Here is a 21,989-nt window from a genome sequence, read left to right as displayed (position 1 = left end):
TCCTCTGCACGGTGGCCTACTGACTCTCCACCAGTCCCCAATGCACCCTATTCCTGACCACCCACTGCCTGTAGCCCAGGGATTCTCACAGCTCTCTAATGTCTGGTGCAAAGAAAATTCTATCACTCCTCGACCAGCAGCAGGGCTTCTTCCCCGGCTCTCTCATGCACCTCCCTCAAACCCACCATCTCCCTGCATTTAAAATAGTTTTCCTTCTTGTTTTTCTTCTTTAAATGCTTCCGATCCTTTAAGCTCCTGAGGTCCATCTCCTCCTAGCACACTGTGGGCTCATCCATCCCAAATAATCTGCAACATACATGGCCTCTGCAAACCTCCTGTAATTCCTGTTTCACCTGTTGTGTGTCTAAGTCTTAATAAATCCCTCACTAGGTCAGAAAAAATTTAAGTGCTCGTTTGGCCTTTTGTTTTTGTCTACCACATCCATAAAACCAGAGGAAGTGTCTCTGTGACAGTGGTACATGCCTGTCATCCCAGCACTCTGGATCCTGAATGCAAGAGGATCATAATTTCAAGCTCAGCCTGGATAACTCAGTAAGGTCCTTTCTCAAAATAAAAATAAAAAGAACTGGATATGTAGTTCAATGGAAAGGCCCTAGGTTCAATTCTCAGGACCAGAAGAAACAAAGGAATATTATTATGATCCACATTTAGTATAATGAATGAACAAAATTATATGTGTCAACTAAAGAATTTGTAAGCTGAAAGATGTTTATATAAAGTAGTTGACTGAATGGACCTAGTAATAGGGCTTCAGAGCCCGTATTCATTGTGCATTTGCTATTGCTCAAAGCTTCTTATGAATGATCTCACACAGTTTTAACTTTTAAAACACTGCTGGGACATTGATCTTATTATTAACTCACTTGACAAAGAAGGAGGACAATGCAGTCACACAGGGAGTAAGCAATAAAGGTGAGACTCAATCCTTAGTGTTTTCTTCTTAGTCCTAAGCCTTGGCTCCATTACTCTAGATCTTCAACTCCACCTCTTAGAAGAAAGCTCAGTCTTCATAGGAGATGAACTATTTCTTTGCCCCAAAGTGCAGCTGTGGATGATGGTAATCCAGGTAGCTTTTCTACCTGAACAACTGGGAAGAACAAAAAACTTCAGAATGTCCACCTCATTGCCATGAGCATGCATTACACAGCCACTGTGCGAGTCACCTCCCCAGGGTAAATACTTTATAGCTCCCAATCCTAAATATCTTAACAGCCATCACATCAACAAGGAATGTCAGGCTCAGGAAGCATAAATAAAAAGCTGTAGGTTCACAACTTCAGCATTGGGTAGCCACTGAACCAACCTCCACTGAACTCCAGAGCTGTGCTCTGTAGACCACTACTATGCTGGGTGCCTCCAAGAGCCTATGCTGAGAAGGAATAGAAAAATATTTTTTTCTCAAAAAGAGAAATATATCTACTATAGAAACATATCCTTTGTCTATGTGAGTTGCTTAAAATAATCAGAGGGCTACTTATTGCTGCTACAATAAATTATGCCAAATTTAGTAGCTCAAAGCAAAACAAATTCATTGTCATAATTGGGTAGGTCAGAAGTCAGGCAGCAGTAAGAACAAGACATCAGAAAGACTAGCTTCCATTCTGGAGGCCCTAGGAAAGTACCCATGTTTCTTTTCTACTTTCTAAGACCACCCACATTCCTTGACCCATGCCATTTCTGCCTCCATCTTCAGAGCCACTGGCTCTGTGATCATTCTTTGTTAGAGACATCTCCCCCTCACCAGAGCAGGAAAGAGCTTCCACCTGTAGGCTCCATGGGAAGATTCTGGACCCACTGACCACCAGGAGAAACTCCCCAAGTCAAGGCCCTTCATTTATTCACAACTGCAAAGTACCCTAGGCCATACATGGTTACCCAGTCACAAAGTTCAGGTACAAAATATACGGGCCTCTTTAGTCCCTTTTTCTGTCTGTCACACCAAAGCAAGAGTCTCCTAAGAGAACCCTCCACCACTCATCCTAAAGCTCTCTGGGAAGAAGAGCAGTGCTTAGTCACCTTCAAAGCCACAAAAGAAATCACAAACAGAGGAAAGGAAGCCCTCACATTAGGAAAAGGGCAAAAGTGATGGCTGCTGGAGATCTATTGATGTTTAATGATAAACTCATTAAATTTTATCACCCAGTGTAGAGCTGGAGCATCTCAGTAGTCCTCTAAGATGGGATATTTGTAACATGATAGCTAGAGAATGAACTACACCTGATCAATTTACCTATTTATTTTCACATTTTGTACTGAATTCATATCACCTTGTTTTGAACTACAATGGAATACATATTATTCTTCAACATCAACGTGAGACAGCTATGAGGAGCAAGATGGACAAAGGCTTGAACTTGTATGAATGGATTGGATTTGAATCCATCACCTACATATCTTGACTCTTTCTGTGTGATCAGGAGGAGGATCCCGAGCCTCTGTGAGCTCCAGTCCCCGAGTCTGTAGCATGACAGTAATTCTGGATGTAGCTGTGGGGATCTACAGCACTCAGGCAGACTCTTCAAACAAAGCTGGTACATACAGGGGCAAAATACACACTAAGCCCCTTGATACTATCTGCCTCCACGGGTTTCAAGTATAATGAAAATAGCAAGAGTATGAACTTCAATTTTGGATTCCTGTTCTCTGTGTCTACTCAGAACCTGGAAGGCTACCTTGTTTATATTACACATTCAATACATTTTATTTGAGCCATCATGAAGTTTTCTCTTCCCTTTAGATCTTGACTAAACCTCTAATTTGGGTCTGTGATGAATTATACAGTGAGCTTGGGCTAGCAAGACCTAATTCCCTGAAATATCTTCCGGAGCCCTGAGGCACTGCTGGACAGCTTCACAATACTCATACTAGAACAGACAACTTACAAATGGTCTTGCGTACAAGCCAAGATGGTTTATTAACATACGAAATAGATTATACTAAATACAAACTGTCTCATTCATCACACCCAGTATAAAAATATCTTTAATAACAGCCCAAATGACAACGAGATGAATGGTTTCCAGAAATCTTGAGACTGATTTAAATTCTGAATTACTCTCTAATCAATGAATAAGTCAACATGTCCTCCTCAATAGTAAAGGAAATAATCATTTTTAGAGTACAAAATAAGCATGTGGCATGCGACTCAATGCTTCAGCACCTAGCTGCTGTCATCTAGTTTGAACCATTCATATACCCAAAGCAAAGATAGCCGAAAGTATGTGGCTCCTAAAGAAAGAGTACTTATTTGGGATGATCTTCTTCTAATTATTTTTAAGTTTATAAACCCATGACACATTTCTCAAACTCTTATTCTCAAATTCTTAAAAAATAACTTTAGCTCTCATCTTGTAAATCTTAAAGCTGTCGAATGTGAAGTAATCCCAACACCCAACGTCTTCTTTGCCGTCTCACAGAAAAGCCTTTGTGCCCTAACACTCCTTCCCAGCCCTGCATGACCACATCAGAACACACTGAGGCACTATGAATACAAACTTGACCAGCAAACCATGCCTGCCCCTGAACAGGTCAATCCCTTGGAGGAGGCAGACACTATGATGAAGCACTGTGCATCCGACATTCAGCACACAGAAAGAATAAAATGTGGCCACCAATTCACCTAGATCCCCAAAACACAACACTACTTCAAAAAACAAAATATAGCATTTGTATGAATTGTAAAAACACACAGAAAATATTTTATATTCTGAAATACACACCTATATGTGAAAATAAAAGACTATTAATGTGAACTGAAAGGACATGTAGCAAATTCATGGCAGTGGTCCTAACTGCAGGAGGCAGAAAGGGCACGGATTAAAAGACAATCCAGGTATCTACTTTGTGGCTCACATTTTACCTCCTTTGTGTAAATACAGCTTGAAGAAAATATGTTAACAACTAACTAGCAATTTTAGGTAGGAAAATTCCAGGTGCTCATTATTCTGTATTGTTTTCTGAATTTTTATGCTGTTAAAGCTTAGACAATTGCATTGTGGCACAAAAACCACTGCCTGTGGCACACAAGAGACACAGCGGTGACACGGAGGAAAGATTCTGCCCCTTCTCTACCAAGGCCAATATTACGGAGCTGCCCAAACTTCTCCTCTCAGACAAAACAACTCCATCAGCAGTCATGTTCTTCACAGCCAACCTACCCACCCTTCCTCTCCCAGGTAAAGCTGGAGCCTGTGCTTCTTCCTCACCTCTCCTCACTCACACCCAGTCCCATGGCAACCTGGCTCTGTCCCACTTAAGATGCTTCAACCTCCTCACTGCCAACTCCTTTCAGCTTTCATTTTACTTAACCATGAAAAGCACTTAAGCTAATTGACCAGGAACTGGAAAGGCTCCCTTCCTTTGGCATTTACAGTGCTACTCTCGCCTGTCAGCTCTTTTCCAACCCTCCTGTTCCATCTCTGACTCTGCTAGAGCTCTCTCTACAGTGTGGTGCGGCTACCGCTCTTCATCAGCCTCCTCCCACAATCCACTTCAGTCAGCCTCCTCCCACAATCCACTTCAGTCAGCCTCCTCCCACAATCCACTCTGCACTCTCGTCTCCTCCTAAGAGACCTCCTTTTTTGGCTTTACCTGTGATCCACTGGCTCCCACATCAGTGTTTTCAGACTCTTTTGAGACCTGGAAACATTCCGAACACTCCAGCTTGCTATCTCCTGCCTTCTCTGTCAATATTTCAGTCTTGTACAAGCTGAAACAGCCATCTGCTCAAGGACCGCCTCTGCACATTAAAGCCAGACACACAAACAACTCCTCCATCATATTTGTCTTCCTCATATTCCGGTACATATTGTTTCACTGACTATACCTGTTACCCTATCTCTGAAATTTACCACCTCGTCTCTATCCACCACACTGCTTTAATTATGCTCTCATATTCTACACAAGATATACTGCTCTTCTAAGGATCCCCAGGATTTCTTTTCACACAAAATGATTGTCATTCCTTGGATGAAATCTATGCAAAGGATTTGCACAAATTGTAGTTTAAATGCCTCAGTCACAAATGGGTCTGAGTACTCTAACATTATCCTCCTCCTCTGTTTTGCTTTATTTTATTTTATTTTTGTATTTTAGGACAGAGTATACAGGATCTTGCTGCATAGATTGGATTTGTAGTGATCCTCCTGTTTACAGCCTTCCAAGTGCTGGGATTACAGGTGTGTGCCACCGGGCCAGCACAGCAGGCCTGGGGATTGAACTCCTGGCCCTTGCATCTGCCTAAGCAGGCGCTTTAAGCAGCTGAGCTATTTGGCTGGCCCTTCTGTTTTGCTTTTGGACACCTCTTCCCACTCACCATATTCAGGCCTTGTGGAGAGTTTGGCATTCCAGAATGTGGTTTGAATGTTCATAGTGCTCTGAGCTTTGGCAGAGATGACCACTTCTCTAAAATCTTTGTTCTCCCTTCTAATTGAGTAAACATATATTTAAGATCTAGTTGAGGTGGCAGTTGTCTGCTTTCTTAGGTGAGTAATTCTTTCCATACCTTTGCATGTACCTTTATCTTAAGACTTAAGTCATACTGGTCTGAATGTGACTTATCTGTAAGTTGCTGACTCCCAGTAGAATGCAAGAAAGAGGTAGGTCTTTATGTTGACTTATTAATTTACATTTGGAATTTACTATCAGAAAATCTTGTTCTAGGTTCACAGGATATGCAACACACAATAGGATCTGTAGACATTTAGACTCTAAATTTCAGACCACTAAATTGTGACCCATTCAGTCAAGGTTTGACGACATTACTTGAAACCATCGGTAAGGTCACTGGGGAACTGTTACTGTAGCGCCTTCTGTACATCATTATTCTTCATCTTTTCTAACTACAGCCCACTCTTCACTTCTTTGCTCCCAGCATATACAATTACAATGGGAAATCTAAATAATTAAAATAGAACCAATTTGAAGAAAATGGTCTCTTCCCATGAAGGCTTGTAGGAACCTTTCTACAAGGAAGGTCTGTAATTGCGCATTATTGTTTGGTAGACAATGTCGACTCAGGGTTTCATAAATCAGAAGGTGACGGAGCCTTACTGCAAAATATATATTTTTAAATTTTATATATATATTTAAAAATATATATTTCTATATTCAAGAAATATAGAAATACCAGATGAGCTTCCCAAGGTTGAGTCAGAAAATGCCCATATGTTATTGCTGTAACCTATACCATATGCCTTTTTAAAATTTATTCGGCAGTGGTACATGTGTGTCTCATGTAATCTCTGCATATATGCAGACAGAGTGAGGCCTCTCTGGAATTGGCACGTCCATTTCATGCATGAAATACACAGATTGCACCAGCACAAAACAGAATCTAGACAATGAAGAGAAGTTTTCAGTTGGAATGGGAACATTGCAATTGGCCAGAAGCACTTCAGAAAAATGAATGGTTAACAGCATTGCAAGTTAGTATTACTCCTTTAACACTTGACACTTGTACAGATGAACACATACATATATGAGGAGGAAGCCTGGTAATAAAACTTGATGTTTCTGATAGGTCTCTGCCTATCCAAATTGAATTTTAAATTCCAGTATATTAGACTTTGTCTTTGTTTTAGCAAAAGAGAAATGCTTGCATAGAAGTTACTTGTACCACTTTGCTGGTGTGTTGATAGAGGTCAAATTTGGGGTCAATCAGTGGAGCAAGTTTTATTCACAAAGTGATCTCTAAGGATGACATGAAACAGACCAGTGGTCTCCTGAGCTCAGTGTAGTGGCCACTAGATATGCATGCTTGGCTACAGGAATATAAATATTCCTATTTCTATCATGTCTACTATTAACTAAAATAAGTTAAACTTTACTAATAACTATGCATGATTATGTAAATGCATGTGTATAATGTATGAAGGAATGTATTAAAATATCTGTATATGCCCCCAAGTTTTACAGGCATATGTATGCAATCAAAACTCAGGAGACATCTGAATTATACACCAGATGACTGGCAGTGAGCTCTAAAGAACAGACCAAAGTCAGATATCCGATGATAGGCTAGAAAGAGAAGAAATGCAGATGAAAAATCACAAATATAGAAAGGATAAGAAGATGATTCCAGGTTGCAAAAAGTGAGCAGCATGAAGCAGTGGTCTTCAATTTGTGGATCACCAAGACAACTGCCTTATGCTTTCTGTTAGGTGCAGGAAGCTGGTCCAGATGATGAGATGGGGCCCAAGGTCTCATTCCACTGCATAAGAATCACTGCTTTCTCCACATTGCCCATAGTATACAGTACAATAACAAAACTCTCACCCATAACAATCTGAACACTGTGTATCCTCTAGCATCATCTGTATCATTCTTTCCCTCCTTCCTAGTCCTTCAGGTATGTATTCCTCCCTTGTTCTTACTTCTTAGTAAAAATTAAGTATCAACTTAATCTTTACTGCTTTTTAGCAGTTCTTTTCTACTTACAACACAGTGTTTGCTTACATGTTTGAATAGCCTCCTGTACTCGCTGTTCTGAAATTCTCAGCATATGCCTATTGCCTTGGTCATGGTCTTTTGCCCTTTCCACTCATCTTCAAGGACAGAGGAGATACCTGTATCCCCCAACCACCCAATAAAACATTTGACTTACAGTAAAGTGCTAAATAAATGTGCTGATTGGAATAAAATTAAGAGAAACATGTCCTGGAACTGAGAGAGAGAGAAAGAGTTCCTCAAATATTTGTCCAATGCATTTGGCAACAGCAGAAATATAGGGTTATCTACAGTTAAAACAATCCTTGAATGCTTTTATCAGTACACTGAAAGTCACTTCATTATCCATTTGTCAACTAATATTTGAGTGCCCTTGGGGGTCTCAGAGCATGCTCCATCTCATTGCGCTGGGTTGGCAGACACCGTAAATTAATTAAAGCTGCATTCATTAAGAAACAGTATAAAAAGGATGCACGACTTGTTCTGGCAGAAAGAAGGATTGTTGGATTCCATTGCTCACAATACAGTGTGTATTCATGGTTGGTCTCAGGAACACTGCCTGGGCCCAGGATCCATGGAAGTCACTGGAGAGGCAGACACAGACCAAGCAATAAAGGAAGGAGGAGGACGGCAGCTGTGTAAGTCCACAGCAACTCCATGGCATGGCGTGGGATGAGGCGCATCCCTCCGGAGTTTGCTTGTACCCTGTGCTTCCAACGACTAGGGTGCCCCAGACTCTTCACCTCAAGGGCACAGGTGCTCTGCAGGTTACTTTCACTTCCATTCAACCTCCTCAATGGCCAAAAGTGTTTCTCCCCAGCTCACAAAGCTTTGTATAAAGGCTCCCTCTTCCTGGGCACTGATTTTGAGGAAATCTTTTTTTACACCAGGAACCTAGTTCTCTCACATGTGCAGTTCCCGTAAGAGTTCACATTCCCATGAGATTCTAATGCAACCATGATCTGACAGGAGCTGAAGCTCAGAGAGTAGGAGTCACTGAGTGACCAGGTGCTTCACCTGCTAGCCCATCACATCCTTCTGTGCGGCCTGCTACCTGGTGGATCACTAACTAGTACCAATGGTGGGAAACTTATGCTGCAGAAACCCGCAGAAAGCTTTTCAGCTCATTTGTCTTTATCTTCCTAGGCTTCCAAACAGGACAACAAATACTGACTGCTGGGCTGAGTCCAGATCTCCAAGAACAATGTCAACTCATCCCAGAGTCACCTTTCACTCTCGCTCAGTCCTGATCTGCCCAGGCAGGAGAGTAGAAAAACAAGAGTACAGAGCACAGAGAAAGGTGTCTCTGTTCACACAATTTGCCTCATATCCCCACCATCCCAGTCACTGGATCCCTCCCAACCACTCTCACCTTCCAGCCCCATCTCATCTGGGTAGTTTGCTTTGACCCTGACCAACCTGCATGAAAGGTGCTTGGACTTTCACAGGGCTTCATCTATTGCAGTTTTCATGTCATATGTCTATCTCTCTAACTGGGTAGGGTTCTTAATCTCTTGAACCTCAATTTACCAGTGACTAGCTGGAATGACAATTCCCCATTCACCCTACAGGACTGGATTTATCCTCTCCAGACAGCAAGCACCCCATCCTTATGTCCACCCCTTCCACATGTTCCCAACCTTTCCACTCTTCTGCTTTCCCATCCTTAGGACTAAATGACTTTTTATTGGGCGACATAACTAAATTACTACTGCTCACATTTATCAGGACCTATTTTACAGACACCGTGCTAAGCACCTCATATATATTAGTTCAGTTGATCATCCTGCACCTTGGTGAAATAGATTCTCCTCATTGTTTCATAGCCCAATATACATTTCAATACATTTAAATAGGAAAAATACTAGAAAATCAACATATTAAAAAATAAAGACACAACTGTGCATACATATAGTATATACTCAGTGGTTCAGCATACAAAGATATTAGAAATATTTTTCTTTTAAATTATGTAAAAGCTATGAAGGAAAGGAAATTAGCAATGGAATTAGGAGATGCAGGAGGTGTTACATCTCTGATGAGGTCGTCAGAGCTGATCACCACATTTTAATGAAACTCTGAAGGAAGTGAGGACGCAAGGCACACAAATATGCGGCAAGCACAGTCTAGGCACAGCACACATAAAGAAACCAGGTCACAGAGTGGCCTGCTGGTGGCACAGGAGCAGGCATGGTATCTGATCCCTGTCCTGAGCACAGAGTCTCACCCTTTGCCACCCCTCCCCATCTGCCACCTAGATCTTGCATAGCTCACTCTGTTGAGCACCTCTGGATTTTAGAAACTCTTTAGTCCTCTATTAGTGAACACATCTCAGTCTGTCATGTGTCAGGCACTGACCTCCACTACTCTCTTGTCCAATTTCTTCCCCAGCTATGACAGTCTGCCTGGTTTCACGTCTCCTGTCCTTACTCATTATGAATCTAACTCTAGATTCTACCTCATGACTTGATCTCCCATTATCTCCCTGCAACAAATTCACAGAATTGGGTTCTTGGTTCCATTTGACAGACAGCTCCTTGGGAGCAGGACTGTGTCTCATTCATCTCTATATTCCTAACATCCATCCATCACAGTGTTGGACACTTAAAAACAAGCTTCTCTGAAATGAATTAAACTTGAACTCTGTATTTTCAATTGCCTATGGGACAGGTTGACCTGGATATTTTCCCAGCTCCTTAAACATCAATATTCCTAAAAAAAAAAAATTAATACATTATTTTGTCTTCAAAATCTGTTCTTCCTATATCCCCTGCCTTTCAAAACTGTCATAAGACACCCAAATCACCACCATCCTTTCTGGTAAATGTCTCTGCTTTCCAGCTCACTTACCTTTCTGTTCTCACTACCTTTACCCTTTCCTAAGGACTTCTTTTCTCTTGCCTAGACTAATGCCACAACCTCCATATGCCTGTCGATCATGCAGCCTTCACCGCTATGCAAAATTCAAACACTTTCTCATCCTGTCACTCTTTGTGGAATTCAACCAGCTCCCCACTGTCTACCAAACCTTATCTCAGTCTTTCCTTTCAACTCACAGAAGCAGATACCTGTTGACGTCATCTCTGCTTTGATATCCCAGAAGGCCTTCAATTTTATACATTCAATATTGATCTCACGTCTTTCAACTAAACATCCAGGGTCCTTCTCCTCTTCTTAAATTGATGCCACCAGCAGTTGCTAAAGCTGGGAATGTAGCTTTTATCCCAGGATCTTTCTTAAGTCCTTTTTCAGTGACAACCTATCATTTGAGGGCTCATCAAATCCTGTTCCTATCTCAGATATCCTCCTTATTCTTTATCACATGCTCAATGCCTTACGATGCTCTTCGATATGTCTGCCCATACTTAGTACCACCAAAGTGGTCTCATTGTGTGCTGTTTTACCTTTTCTGTCTACATTGCTGTGTTTATCTCCTAGTGCAAGCTCTGGCTCCCACAGCACTCTCCAGCCTCCCTCTCCCACTCTTTTCTTCTACCCCACAGCTTCACTGCACCACGGAGAACCTTCTGTGGTTTCCTGATTATACTAATTGTTTCCTTGACCTTGACTTTGAAACTAAAATCCCTACCTGACAACATGGATCATCCATCCCACCGCCATCTTTCCCTGGAAATTTTATTCTCATCCTCTAGTCTCATCCAGTCTGAGTAGTTATCTTTGACCCTGAAAAATCAGCAAGATATGACTCATATCAGTTTCAAAAGCACCTGCTGCTCTGTGCTACCACAAGGTTTCTCACATTGCACCTTCTGTCTTTTATGGCTGCTGTGTGAATGAGGTTCAGGTTTCTCATGGGATATTTTTCATCTCTGCATTCCAATACTTTAGTCAATACCTAGCAATATCTCCAAAAGCTCGGTATATGCCCTATGAGAGAATGAATTGGCTCACACTTGGAAAAGCCCCAATTAGCATGGGACTGTAAGGGCATAAGTTAGTCTATAGGTCAATGTTGATTTTTCAACATTATATACAATTTTGAGAAACCAATATTACATAATATAGCATGGGATTATGGTTAATTTCATATAATTTTTTTTATCATTTCCCAAAAGTCATGCATTTCAGGTAACAATATCCTTCATTTACACATATATAACTGAATCCTAGAAAACTATATGGCAAAATGTCTTCAAAGATGGGGAAACTCAGGGACTGGAGAGATGGCTCAGTGGTCTAAAGCACCTACTTGGAACAAGCTTGGCAAAGCACAGGGACCGCGGTTCGATTCCCCAGCACCACACACAGCCAGCCCCGCCCCCTGGTGGGCTGAGCTGGCCACACACACACACACACACACACACAAAATAAATGTTAAAAAAAAAAAAAAAAAGATGGGGAAACTCCATGCTCTCTGTAATTAACACCATGCAGGTGAAGCTGAATTCTGGCATAGACAAGAATGATGCATGACAGCTTTAATTCCTATTCCCCAAACAATCGACTTGCTTTTTATATTGTCAAATATTTACTCTACTACCACTGTGTCTCTCACACAGTAGGTGATTGATAAATGTGTTCTAAATAAATGATTGTTCAAAGCAACCCCAAAATTATTCCAAAAAAAAAAAAAAAACCAAAAAACACCAGAACACAAATTGCCCAAGGCTGAAGTTATAACTCACTGAAATTTAAAATTCAGTGATATTTATGAAAAAGCACAATCTCATGCTCAGGAATTCGGGGATAAATGGAACTGTGCTTAAGACTGCAATACTTCCTCCAATTTATTTCTACAGTTCAACCTTCCCCAGGTAGTGCTTACAGTGTTTCTTATTATTGGTGCTTATTCTGAGAGATTATTCTGAGAGATTAACAATAACTTTGAAAATACTAGTTTTTAAACAACTAATGTTTATTTGGAAGTGACACCCATAACTTATTTAAGTAGGATGTATGTAATGATTAGTAGCAAATCCTGGGTTTAAATTATATCCAACACGCTGGTATTTATTACCTTCCATTTTTACAATCTAGACATGTGGCCCTTTAAAAAACTATCCATCAAACTATTCCTCCATTAAAATATATTTATTTTCTTACAAACAAATGGCAGGGGAATTTCCCCATTTGATGTCTCTAGATTAACTGTTTTAATCCACAGCATCAACTGTCCTTTTCCCATGTTCTCCAATGCCTTGTTTGTGAAATCTCATTACTTTATATTTGCCTCCTAAGATTTCCCTCCTTGCAGTTTTCAAATAAAGAGAGTACACATGCACATCATGGGCTGTGCCGGCTCCCGCGGAGAGCACAACTTCAGCAGAGTGACAATGAAACTGGACCATGAGTGAGAGGGACAGAGTAATGGCCTGCTGTAATATAGTGTTCTGCATCATGGGAGGAGAAGACCAAGCCTTGACCACAGGAACTTTATGGAAATACGTGATATGGAAAGAATTAGTTAACAAAATTTAATTTTAACAAGCACGTGCAGTACTGGCTAAGGTACAACCATAACTGCACAATAAATGACTGATTCTACATAATTCAATTTATAAATTAGGGTTGTATATTCTATTTAATTTTAAATTTTTATACTTATTTTAAGTGCCTCTGTTTTACTGGACTATTATTTATGTTACAAATAAATGAGGTGAGCATGTTCAATTCCTTTATCATTTTCTTTCAACAGAAGTTATTATTCATTTTGTACTCTCCAAACTTCCAAATCTTACTTATTTTATGCAAACAGTATTTTTCGTTATACTTTCCCAGCATTATAGAAACTTAAAAATTCTTTTTAAATGGCTTAGATAACATTACAATGCCTTTAAGTGATTGCTAGATAAAAATGTTGTAATTCAAAAATAGAGAGAAGAAAATGGACAATAGTAAAAGCATAGAATTTCAAACCCAGACCTTTTCATAGTTTAATTCTGAAAGACCCCAAAGAGAGAAAGTTCAAGTTCAATATCACTGTGTACTTTCTTCTGGAAAGGGATGGCAATTGTACCAATCAGAAGTAATCTTGCTCTTAAACATCCATCTCACTTTATCCTTAGCTCCATCATGGGAATGGGGACTTTTATTTTATTTTTTTTTATTTATTTTGTTTTCTTTTCAAAGTTTTATTGACAAACAGATAGCAATGAGACAGTTTCAAATCATATCGGAAGTACAGTTTCAACAAATAATACACTGCATATATTCTTCTTAGTGGTTAATTGCTGTACAAGATGCGGACTTGTGATCCTCTTTACAAACACCATTAGAACAAATCCTTCTATTCTTTAAGAGAATGCAACTATATATCTATCCCAACCACTTTGAATACACAGATACAAAATGGACATTCATAGTTATACCCCAATAGGAATGGGGACTTTTAAAGACACGTGTTTAAACCAGGCACAGTGGCACATGCCTATAATTCTAGCACTCTGCATTATAAACTGGGGCCAAGTCTGGGTAATTTACAAATTTAGGGAAGCCCTGCCTTAAAATAATTTTTTTTAACTAAAGCACTGGGGATATACCTAAGTGGGAAAGCCTGCAATACAAGCTCTGGTGCCATCACACAAACAAGCAAACATGTTTAACCATCCCCCCCATTACTGACAAATACCTAGAGCAAATTCAGTAACTACATCTTGAATAAACAATAATAAGCTCTACTAAGGTGAAACCCTCACTTCAGTCGCCCTAACACCAGGCAGTGTCTTTGTGAATGTTTGCTGACTTAATCTCATTTCATCATCACTGGATTCCTATAAGCTACGAGCACACTTAATTTCTACTATTGCACAGATGACAAATGAAAGGAAAAGCAACATTACAGCCAGTGACAATTTCTATCTGTTCTCATTTCTCTAAATCAAATTAAAATTTCTCTAAATTAAAATTGTCTACAAATTAAACTTGGTATGAAGACTATATTCGGCAGTATTATTTTACAGCTATCTATTGGCTAGGTTTACGTTATTGTTGACTGTTGTCTCATGTCTTGTTTTTGAACTCCTTTCAGCTATTAGACAAATATACCTACCTGAGCTTCAGTTTGCATGATGCAATGGCTGAAAAAATGGTGTGAATCTCTACCTTTTGGTACAACCATAATGTAAGACATTCTTATCCATTTTACTTATTTTTATTGCTTGCACCTTCCATATTCTTGACCTATATAAAACACTGAAACTAGTTATTGGCTTCAATAGTTTTAGCTTTCTTCAGATTGTCCTAATAAACATGCATTTAAGTACACTACATTACAATCAAAAACAAAACCCCTAGCCAAACATCTTTTCTGAGCTTTGGATCAGTTTAAAAGCCACATGTGCTGTGTTTCCCCAGTAGTATTATGAAATGCCATGCCGATAGTTCAAAGTCATGTCTTCTCTTATAAAGAAACAAAATAATCTGATTTGGGGCACTTTCTGGAACAAGTCAGCATCTGTAACACAATATGCAGACAGTGCTATAGAACAGACATGAGTCAGGAGGGAAGGATGGTCCTTAGACTACAGTAGCTACTGTAATCAAGTCAAATTTGATTCTGATTCTCATTCGGGTCCAATAATGTCATTTCTTAAATCAACTTCTTCACTCCAAAGATCCTTCAAAATATTAAGAAGTGTTGACATCTGGAGATGAAAGTGTATTTTTCATCCAAAACCTTTTAAAATTAAAGACCTATGAAAAATGCCAGTTCTAATTCCCTGAAGACATTTTATTCACTATTCATGAGCAGATGCTGCCTGTACAAGAGGGGACTTTCTCTAAACATACTCAAGCTTCACATAGACCAAAAATCATAAACCGGTGCCACAAATTATCTTGAATACATACTTTTCCCTAAGTAAGTAATAGGTTGCAGTATGTAGGGGAGAGAAATTTCACAAGTGTCGTTAATATAACCACCATGTTTTTAAACAATAACCTATTTAAAATGAATCAGCCATTCAACCACCACGGCTGTATTCACCCAGCAGGAAAACTTAACTGCACAATACGGAAAAATCTACATAGGTATTCTTGTTCCACTTGTTCTTTAAATCATCACAGTGCAGAGAGCCTTTATGTTTAAATGCAGAGTGTCCCTATAGCTGGACTGTTTAATATTACATGCATACATATGCTCATGGAGCATCATATCATAAAGAAGCTACAAGAGAAGAAGAGATACAGACGCCAAGTGAGAAAGATGGGGCCGAAGCCTGTCTCAAACTTGTCACTGTCTGCTCTCTGTAGCCTGATTTTCAAGTTAAGACCTGATGAAAGAACATGCACTAAGGAGATGGATATGTAGGCTCTGAATGGTACTTCTAAGTTTTAATCATTCCCTTCTCTCTCAGTCACTGCAATCATAGAAGAACTGATCACCTTATGACAATAATGACACTGATGACAATAATGACAGATGTGGTAGTTCCGATGTGTAGACATTGGATGGGAAATGTTAGAGGAGACCATGTTCAGAAGCATGATTCACAGCAGTATAGAAACCACAATCCCATTTCAGGGCAAACCAAATATTCCTGCCAATGTCTTAACTGTATGGTGGGAAGGGATCAGGAGCAGTGATAACGTTTCAAGCCCCCACCCCATGCCCTCTGCCCCCACTATTGGTTTTGGAGGTGACAGATAAGGAAGGTATTAAGGTGAGGGGCAGTCTCAGGAACAACTTCCAAACACAGTATTCATGATTTCTCTAACTACACAAAAAACACCGAGCACCTATTAAGGTCTTCCTCAGAAACAATACACTGTCACTTTGTCAAAATATTTGTAGTTCAGAGGAAACTGACCTTGGTGCCCTATTACTATATTATTAGGCCCTTGTGCCCTATTACTATATTATTAGGCCTGATCTGTTGAATGGAAAGGACAAGGGGGGAAAGCCTTCCAGCATAAAGTAACAGGGAATCAGGCATAAGTTACAATTGGGGGTTATTTTTAGGTCTACCTTAGGGCAACATGATTTAAATTCAGTAACAGTGTTTGAAGCAGCTATTAGTTTGTGAAGCTATGTGCAAGTACTGACTAGGGTTATAAAAATGAGTAACTTAGGTATGGTATTTGCCAATGAGGAATTATAATCTAATAGCTGCAAATTAGACAGACAGGCCTACTTTATCCTCTTGTTGAAATTTAGATTGAAATAAAATAAAACACTCTATGCATAGTAAATGAACGATTCTTTGGGGAATCATTCATTTACTATGCATAGAGTAAAATCATCAAGGAGAAATGAATAAAACGGCATGAGCAGGAGACTGTATTTGAGTTGGGTCTGATGGATATGTGGGTTTTATCAGGAAACGTCATAGCAGGAAATTAATTCTATGCAATGGGTAAAGCATGAGATTAATCCAGTTTAATTAGACCAAGATATCTTCCTAGAAGTGGTCATGGAAGACAATGATGGAATGAAAGACCACATTATGTTACCATATTATGGAAGGCTGGAGTATCAGTCTAAGGCAGAAGTGTGTTTACTTCTAAAAGTATAAGTAAAGGAAAATATTTAGCATAGGAAGATGGTAAAATTCAAGTCAGATTTTAGTAAATGTACTAGGCTTTGGGTGGGGAATGTTAGTTGCAAAACAAGATGCAGCCATTGTGAACTGGAAATAAGGGTCAGAACTTCTCTGTGGATGGTGAACTGGTAACTGAAAGAATGAACAACCCAGGGGAGAACAGCAGCTTTTGGGTTCTTATTTGAGACAGAATTAGGAAAACTTTGGAGAAGGAATGTTTTCTTCTTTTTATCTGCATACCTCAAAAAACGATGCTACCATTTGCAAAATCTGCATGATAAGTTGTTTCTAAAGGAAATACGTCTTTTCCATCTGCTGATGTAATTAAAGCTTGTTGATGTGTCTGACCATGAGGGCATTAAAGTGTGTACCCAGTAGTGGAGCAAAGCACTCGGAAACACTATAGACTAAGGGAACCTTCACTTTGAGATAAACATTGAAACAATAGTTTGATTAGGAAGTTTAAAGAAAGAGGACAATTAACAAATTGCACAAAGGAGTAGGCAAAAGAATAGAAAGGTGCTCAGAAGGGGAACATGAGGAACACAAGAGGAAACAAGATAACTCGTTGGCAGGGCAGGCAAAGAAGACCTACCCATTTAATGCCTGTTGTTGAGCGAACAGTACGTACAGACCTCATGTGAGACAGTGGGCCAAACACAGCTCCTCGGCTCTTCCAAAGCTCACAATCAGCTAAGAAATGTTAGTAAAAAGCATAAATCACCAAAGTTTCACTGGGAGTTATGCAGTCTATGAAAAAAATTCATTAGAACCTTAAAGCAAATAAATAGTTCATAATACTGAATGAGTGATTCAGTGCCCAGAGGTGAATAAACTTGTAGCAACAGGTGCAATCACGTAAGTTTAAAACATTTCTAAGAATAGTAATCGTCTTGTGAATAAACAAAACATCTCTTTCTCCCTGTCTCATCTCTCTGTCCTTCTTGCACACACACACACACACACACACACACATTTTCATATACTTGAAACAGTTGCTAAGAATGGAGGTTATTAAGTAACAAGCACACTGTACCATGAAATAATGAAAAGCATTACTACCCTCATGTTCTAGAAAGGACAAGGAAAACAACTAAAGGAAATACAAAAAAGAGCCATATATTTTAACCCCAGAAAATTCTCCAAGGAAACAATCATATCATGTGTACAATTCTGCACAAATCTTGCACACATATTTTATATTGTATGGCTCACTGATTTCCAAAGCATTTATTATCCTGTTTTATGAAAGACGATATAATCATTGGCCGGGGGTGTGTGGAAAGTACAGTACAGAAAGCAGGGGGCGGGAATCCTGGACTCAATCCATTTGTCTAATGTTCTCTTCCATTTGTACGTCAAAAACTAGAATAATACCTTGTATAGTGAAAAGCTTTATCAGTGCTCAGAATATGTTATTTCTTTGAATATTACTCATGCAGAATTATTAATTTTATTTTGCTCTATCCTTAATAAACATAAAACATAAGGAGATACCACAACACATTCCAGTAAATGACAATTCAAAATTGAAGAGATTTTTCACACTACAGAGACGTGTGCTTCCTCCCCACTCTTCGTTGTAGATTACATCAGAAAACATCTGCCATCCCTAAGCTAGATGGCACAAATTAAGGACACCAATGAATAATTTTGTAGTTTTTTTTCTCTGACCTTATTTCTGATTCTCTTTCAAATGCATGGTTGAATTATTATCTCCCTGTATCTCTCTATTGGTAGCAGGATTATGTTTGATTTTATAGCAGGGGAGCAAAATAATGGGAAGAGATAATGACATGAAAAATATATTCTGGACAAGGCTTGGGTTTAATGTGAAGTTAATGCAAGAAAGGCTAAGGCTGAGCACTCTAGTCTGTAAGAAACCTTCTCTACTTCTCTATGGTCATCCGTAACTTGTCCATCTTATGTTCCCTGCAGCATCAATAGTATGAACTACCATGGCTTAGAATGGAAGCTTCTAAACATACTAAAAGGTTTTTACTTGTTGAAAAGGGAACAAGGAATGATCATTTAGTTCTATGAGTATAAAGTTTTAGCAGTACAGTTCTATTCTGTTCCAAGCATTTCCAAAATTTCCCCTCTACTCTCAGTTTCATGTCATTTTTTTCTTGGCCTCTCAGCAAACCATACTCAAAATCTACTCACAGAACCAGCACACCTGCCTCTCCAATTCCTTATTTCTCTCTCAGCTTCACATGTATCTCGCAGTTAGAGCCTCCAGTTAATTTTGTTTCAGCCCCATCAAGTCATCGGATCACTCCTGTCCTCCAGGTAACTCCAAGAGAAAGTCACACAGCGGTGGCTTGGCCCATGAGCTCAACTCCTCCACCATCCCGCCTGCAGAATTAAGTTGACTAAGAATTAAGTTCATGAATCCAGCTACCACTGTCACTTCAAACACAGCAGAGAAGGAGAAAGAGGTCAAGCATGGTTGTCATCAAAGAAGAACTGATAAGTGAATTTAAACCTTTAAAGATGCCAGTCAGTCTTGTATATCCCAGACTAATGAAGACCACAAATCTGAGCTCAAATGACCACAATGCTATGACATACATTGGATGAAAGTACAGACTTCAGCTTCAGTGGCATCATTCTCTAACATTAACAACAAGAACAAAAACAACCCTTTGAACTATTTTTGCATCAAACTCCTCATCCTATGGCAATTAGTTATAAAAAACTTGTGGCTATATTTCAAGAAACAAGTGTTAAATCAGTTCAAACTCTTCATTTTTAGCCAAGATGTAATCAGCCTCCTTCTATTTGCCAAAGAACACATGTTGAGTCTAGAGATGGTAGTAAAGTTTTTCTATTACTAATCTTCTCATTGTAGCATACTCCCCAGGTGTGATTTCATTTGTGTTTCTCTTTTTTGGAGATTCTGCCCACTGTGGGCACAGTAGAGCCTGGATGAGCTGATTCAGCCCCAATCTGGCAGATGAAATCCTGGCTGCAGCCAACAAGCTGTTATCAGGGACCAGGCAAACAACACAAGCCAGCAGCTCCCGGGATGGCCTCCCCACAGCCCGCCAGGCTCTGAGCTCTGAGCTCCTAGCACAGTTGTGCCCACAAAAGCACATCCCCAAGGACAGCAAGCCCTACAGCCTCAAAAAGAGTTGCAAAGACGGAGACCCTGTGAACTCAACCCATGCTCCATGAACTATCCAGCCCACTACAATTTTAAAATGTCATTTTTTAAAAATTCAGTTCCTTAAACATGATGACTATCTCTCAGAAGTTATTTTCCATCTATACTTGGTTCTTTTCCTGGGTCGCTACTGTTTTAGGCAAAACTAACTCTAAATATCATTCATTACAAGTAAAATGAGCACTTTTAAAGACAGTGTTTCCCCAGTCTATAAAGGAGCATGACTCTTAACCCCTCACCCTCAGAAGGAACCAGTGTCCCGCTTGTTAGAATGCTTTTAACTATTAAAGGGGAAAGATAGGATGCTCATTTCTCCTTTCCATAGATTCAGGTGGTAGACTCAGTTGTTGAAACAACTTCTTTCCCTGGATACTGAAAAAGGTACCCAAACCACCTTCCTCAGAAGTTTCCTGTCCTCGAGGCCAGATCTTCCACCCTGTAAACTCAAATGACACTGTAGCCACGTGTGACCCCTTCGCTTACATAACCTGGGAAATGTCTGTCTCTGTCACGCTCGTGTTCCCTACCACCACTTTCACCCTATTTATGGCTTCTCTAAAATCTCTGCGTCTATCCCAGCCACCTAGAAACAAATGCTTGCAAGCCAACCCGCTGCCTGGGAGGGCACGCTCCCCCGCCTCGCCCTGAGTCCCACTCAACTCCGAGAACAGTTCCTTTCCCTGCTTCTCACGTTGCACATTTCTCTGAAAGCCTTGTTTCCTGCACAGTGCCCAGGACCTTTCCTAGCTGAACGGTATATACATTATTCCCAGGTGTCACTGAAGATCCATTTTCCCTGACCGTACTCAACTGAAGACAGCAATAAAGCAAGTCAGACGCTCCCGCCAAAGACTCCCACAGACTGGATTCCACTTGTATGTTATCAGGGCACAAAGAATGTAGTTTCCGTGGAGAAATGTTGGGGAGATCAAGGAAAAGTGGAAGGCGAGGAGCGGTACTCTTTCAGCTCATTATCCTCAGGTATTGGGCAAGGAAGTGTAAGGTGGGAAGTCATTTGGCAAAACCATAAACAACCTGGGACATTTTCAGAGAAGGCAAAAGTATGACAGGCTCGCGGGGGACCCGGCCACCGGCGAGTTGCGAACACACTTCAAACATCTTTCTTTCCAAACTGGATGCCTGCATGCACCGTGTCCCTGGCGCCCGTCCCCACCGTGCCCACCTCCCTTCCGTCGGGCCCGGGAGCCCCTCTCTCATCGAGCGAAAGCAACAAGCGCCCCCCGCCCCCAGCCGCGGAGGAAGGGGCTGCCCCGTCCGAGCAGGCGAGGGCGGAGGGGGAGCCGGCGCCCGCCCGCCCGCCCGCGTGCTCGCGCATCCTACCGCCTGTGGAGCTCGCCTCCTCCAGCTGAGCCGAGATGCTTTCCACCCTCCGCACATTCATCTTTGCGGACGCGGAGAGCAGGAGGGAGACTCGGGGCTGCGCGGGCCAAGACGTCGGTCGCGGGGTCTGGCTCCGGAGCGCTCGCCGCTCGGCCCGGGCGTCCGCGGTTGGGAACAGAGGCGGCAGCGGCGGCGGGCAGGGCGAGAGGAGGCTGCAGGTGCGCGCGAGGCCGGCGGGGGGCGCACAGGGCGCTGCGCGGTGCCGGGTGGCGAGGGCGCGCGGGGCGCGGGGTGGCAGGGGCGCTGGAGGCGGGGAAGCCGCGAGGCGCTGCACCCGAGATCAGGCGCCCCCTTCTCTCCCCTCCCCTCTCCTTCTCGCGCTCACGCAGACGCTGCCACCTGCTGTGGAGTCACGGGTTGCGGGGGGGGGGGCGCCACCTCTTGTGACGGAGCAGATGACCTAGGAAACCCGACGTGACTTAGGCTGGGCAGGGCCCCTTGCAAGCGAGAGT

At 41.1% G+C, this 21,989-nt stretch overlaps 1 protein-coding gene across 2 annotated transcripts in view; it reads right to left on the bottom strand.

Moving 5' to 3' along the window:
- Positions 1-21,689, bottom strand: part of Kcnip4 (potassium voltage-gated channel interacting protein 4) — a 1,227,189-nt gene extending 1,205,500 nt beyond the window's left edge. The window contains exon 1 of one of the 2 annotated variants that reach the window (XM_004624536.2): positions 21,478-21,689. In XM_004624536.2, coding sequence (XP_004624593.1) covers positions 21,478-21,538 — 61 coding nt within the window. In that variant the 5' untranslated portion in view covers positions 21,539-21,689. The remainder of the gene's footprint in view (positions 1-21,477) is intronic. The other variant, XM_004624540.1, reaches the window with a different exon arrangement.
- Positions 21,690-21,989: the final 300 nt, after the last annotated feature.

This window comes from Octodon degus, unplaced genomic scaffold (genome assembly GCF_000260255.1).
Source record: "Octodon degus isolate 3935 unplaced genomic scaffold, OctDeg1.0 scaffold00006, whole genome shotgun sequence".
Classification (NCBI taxonomy): domain Eukaryota; kingdom Metazoa; phylum Chordata; class Mammalia; order Rodentia; family Octodontidae; genus Octodon; species Octodon degus.
The sequence above is the reverse complement of the archived record's forward strand: the minus strand, read 5'-3'. Positions and strand labels throughout refer to the sequence as shown.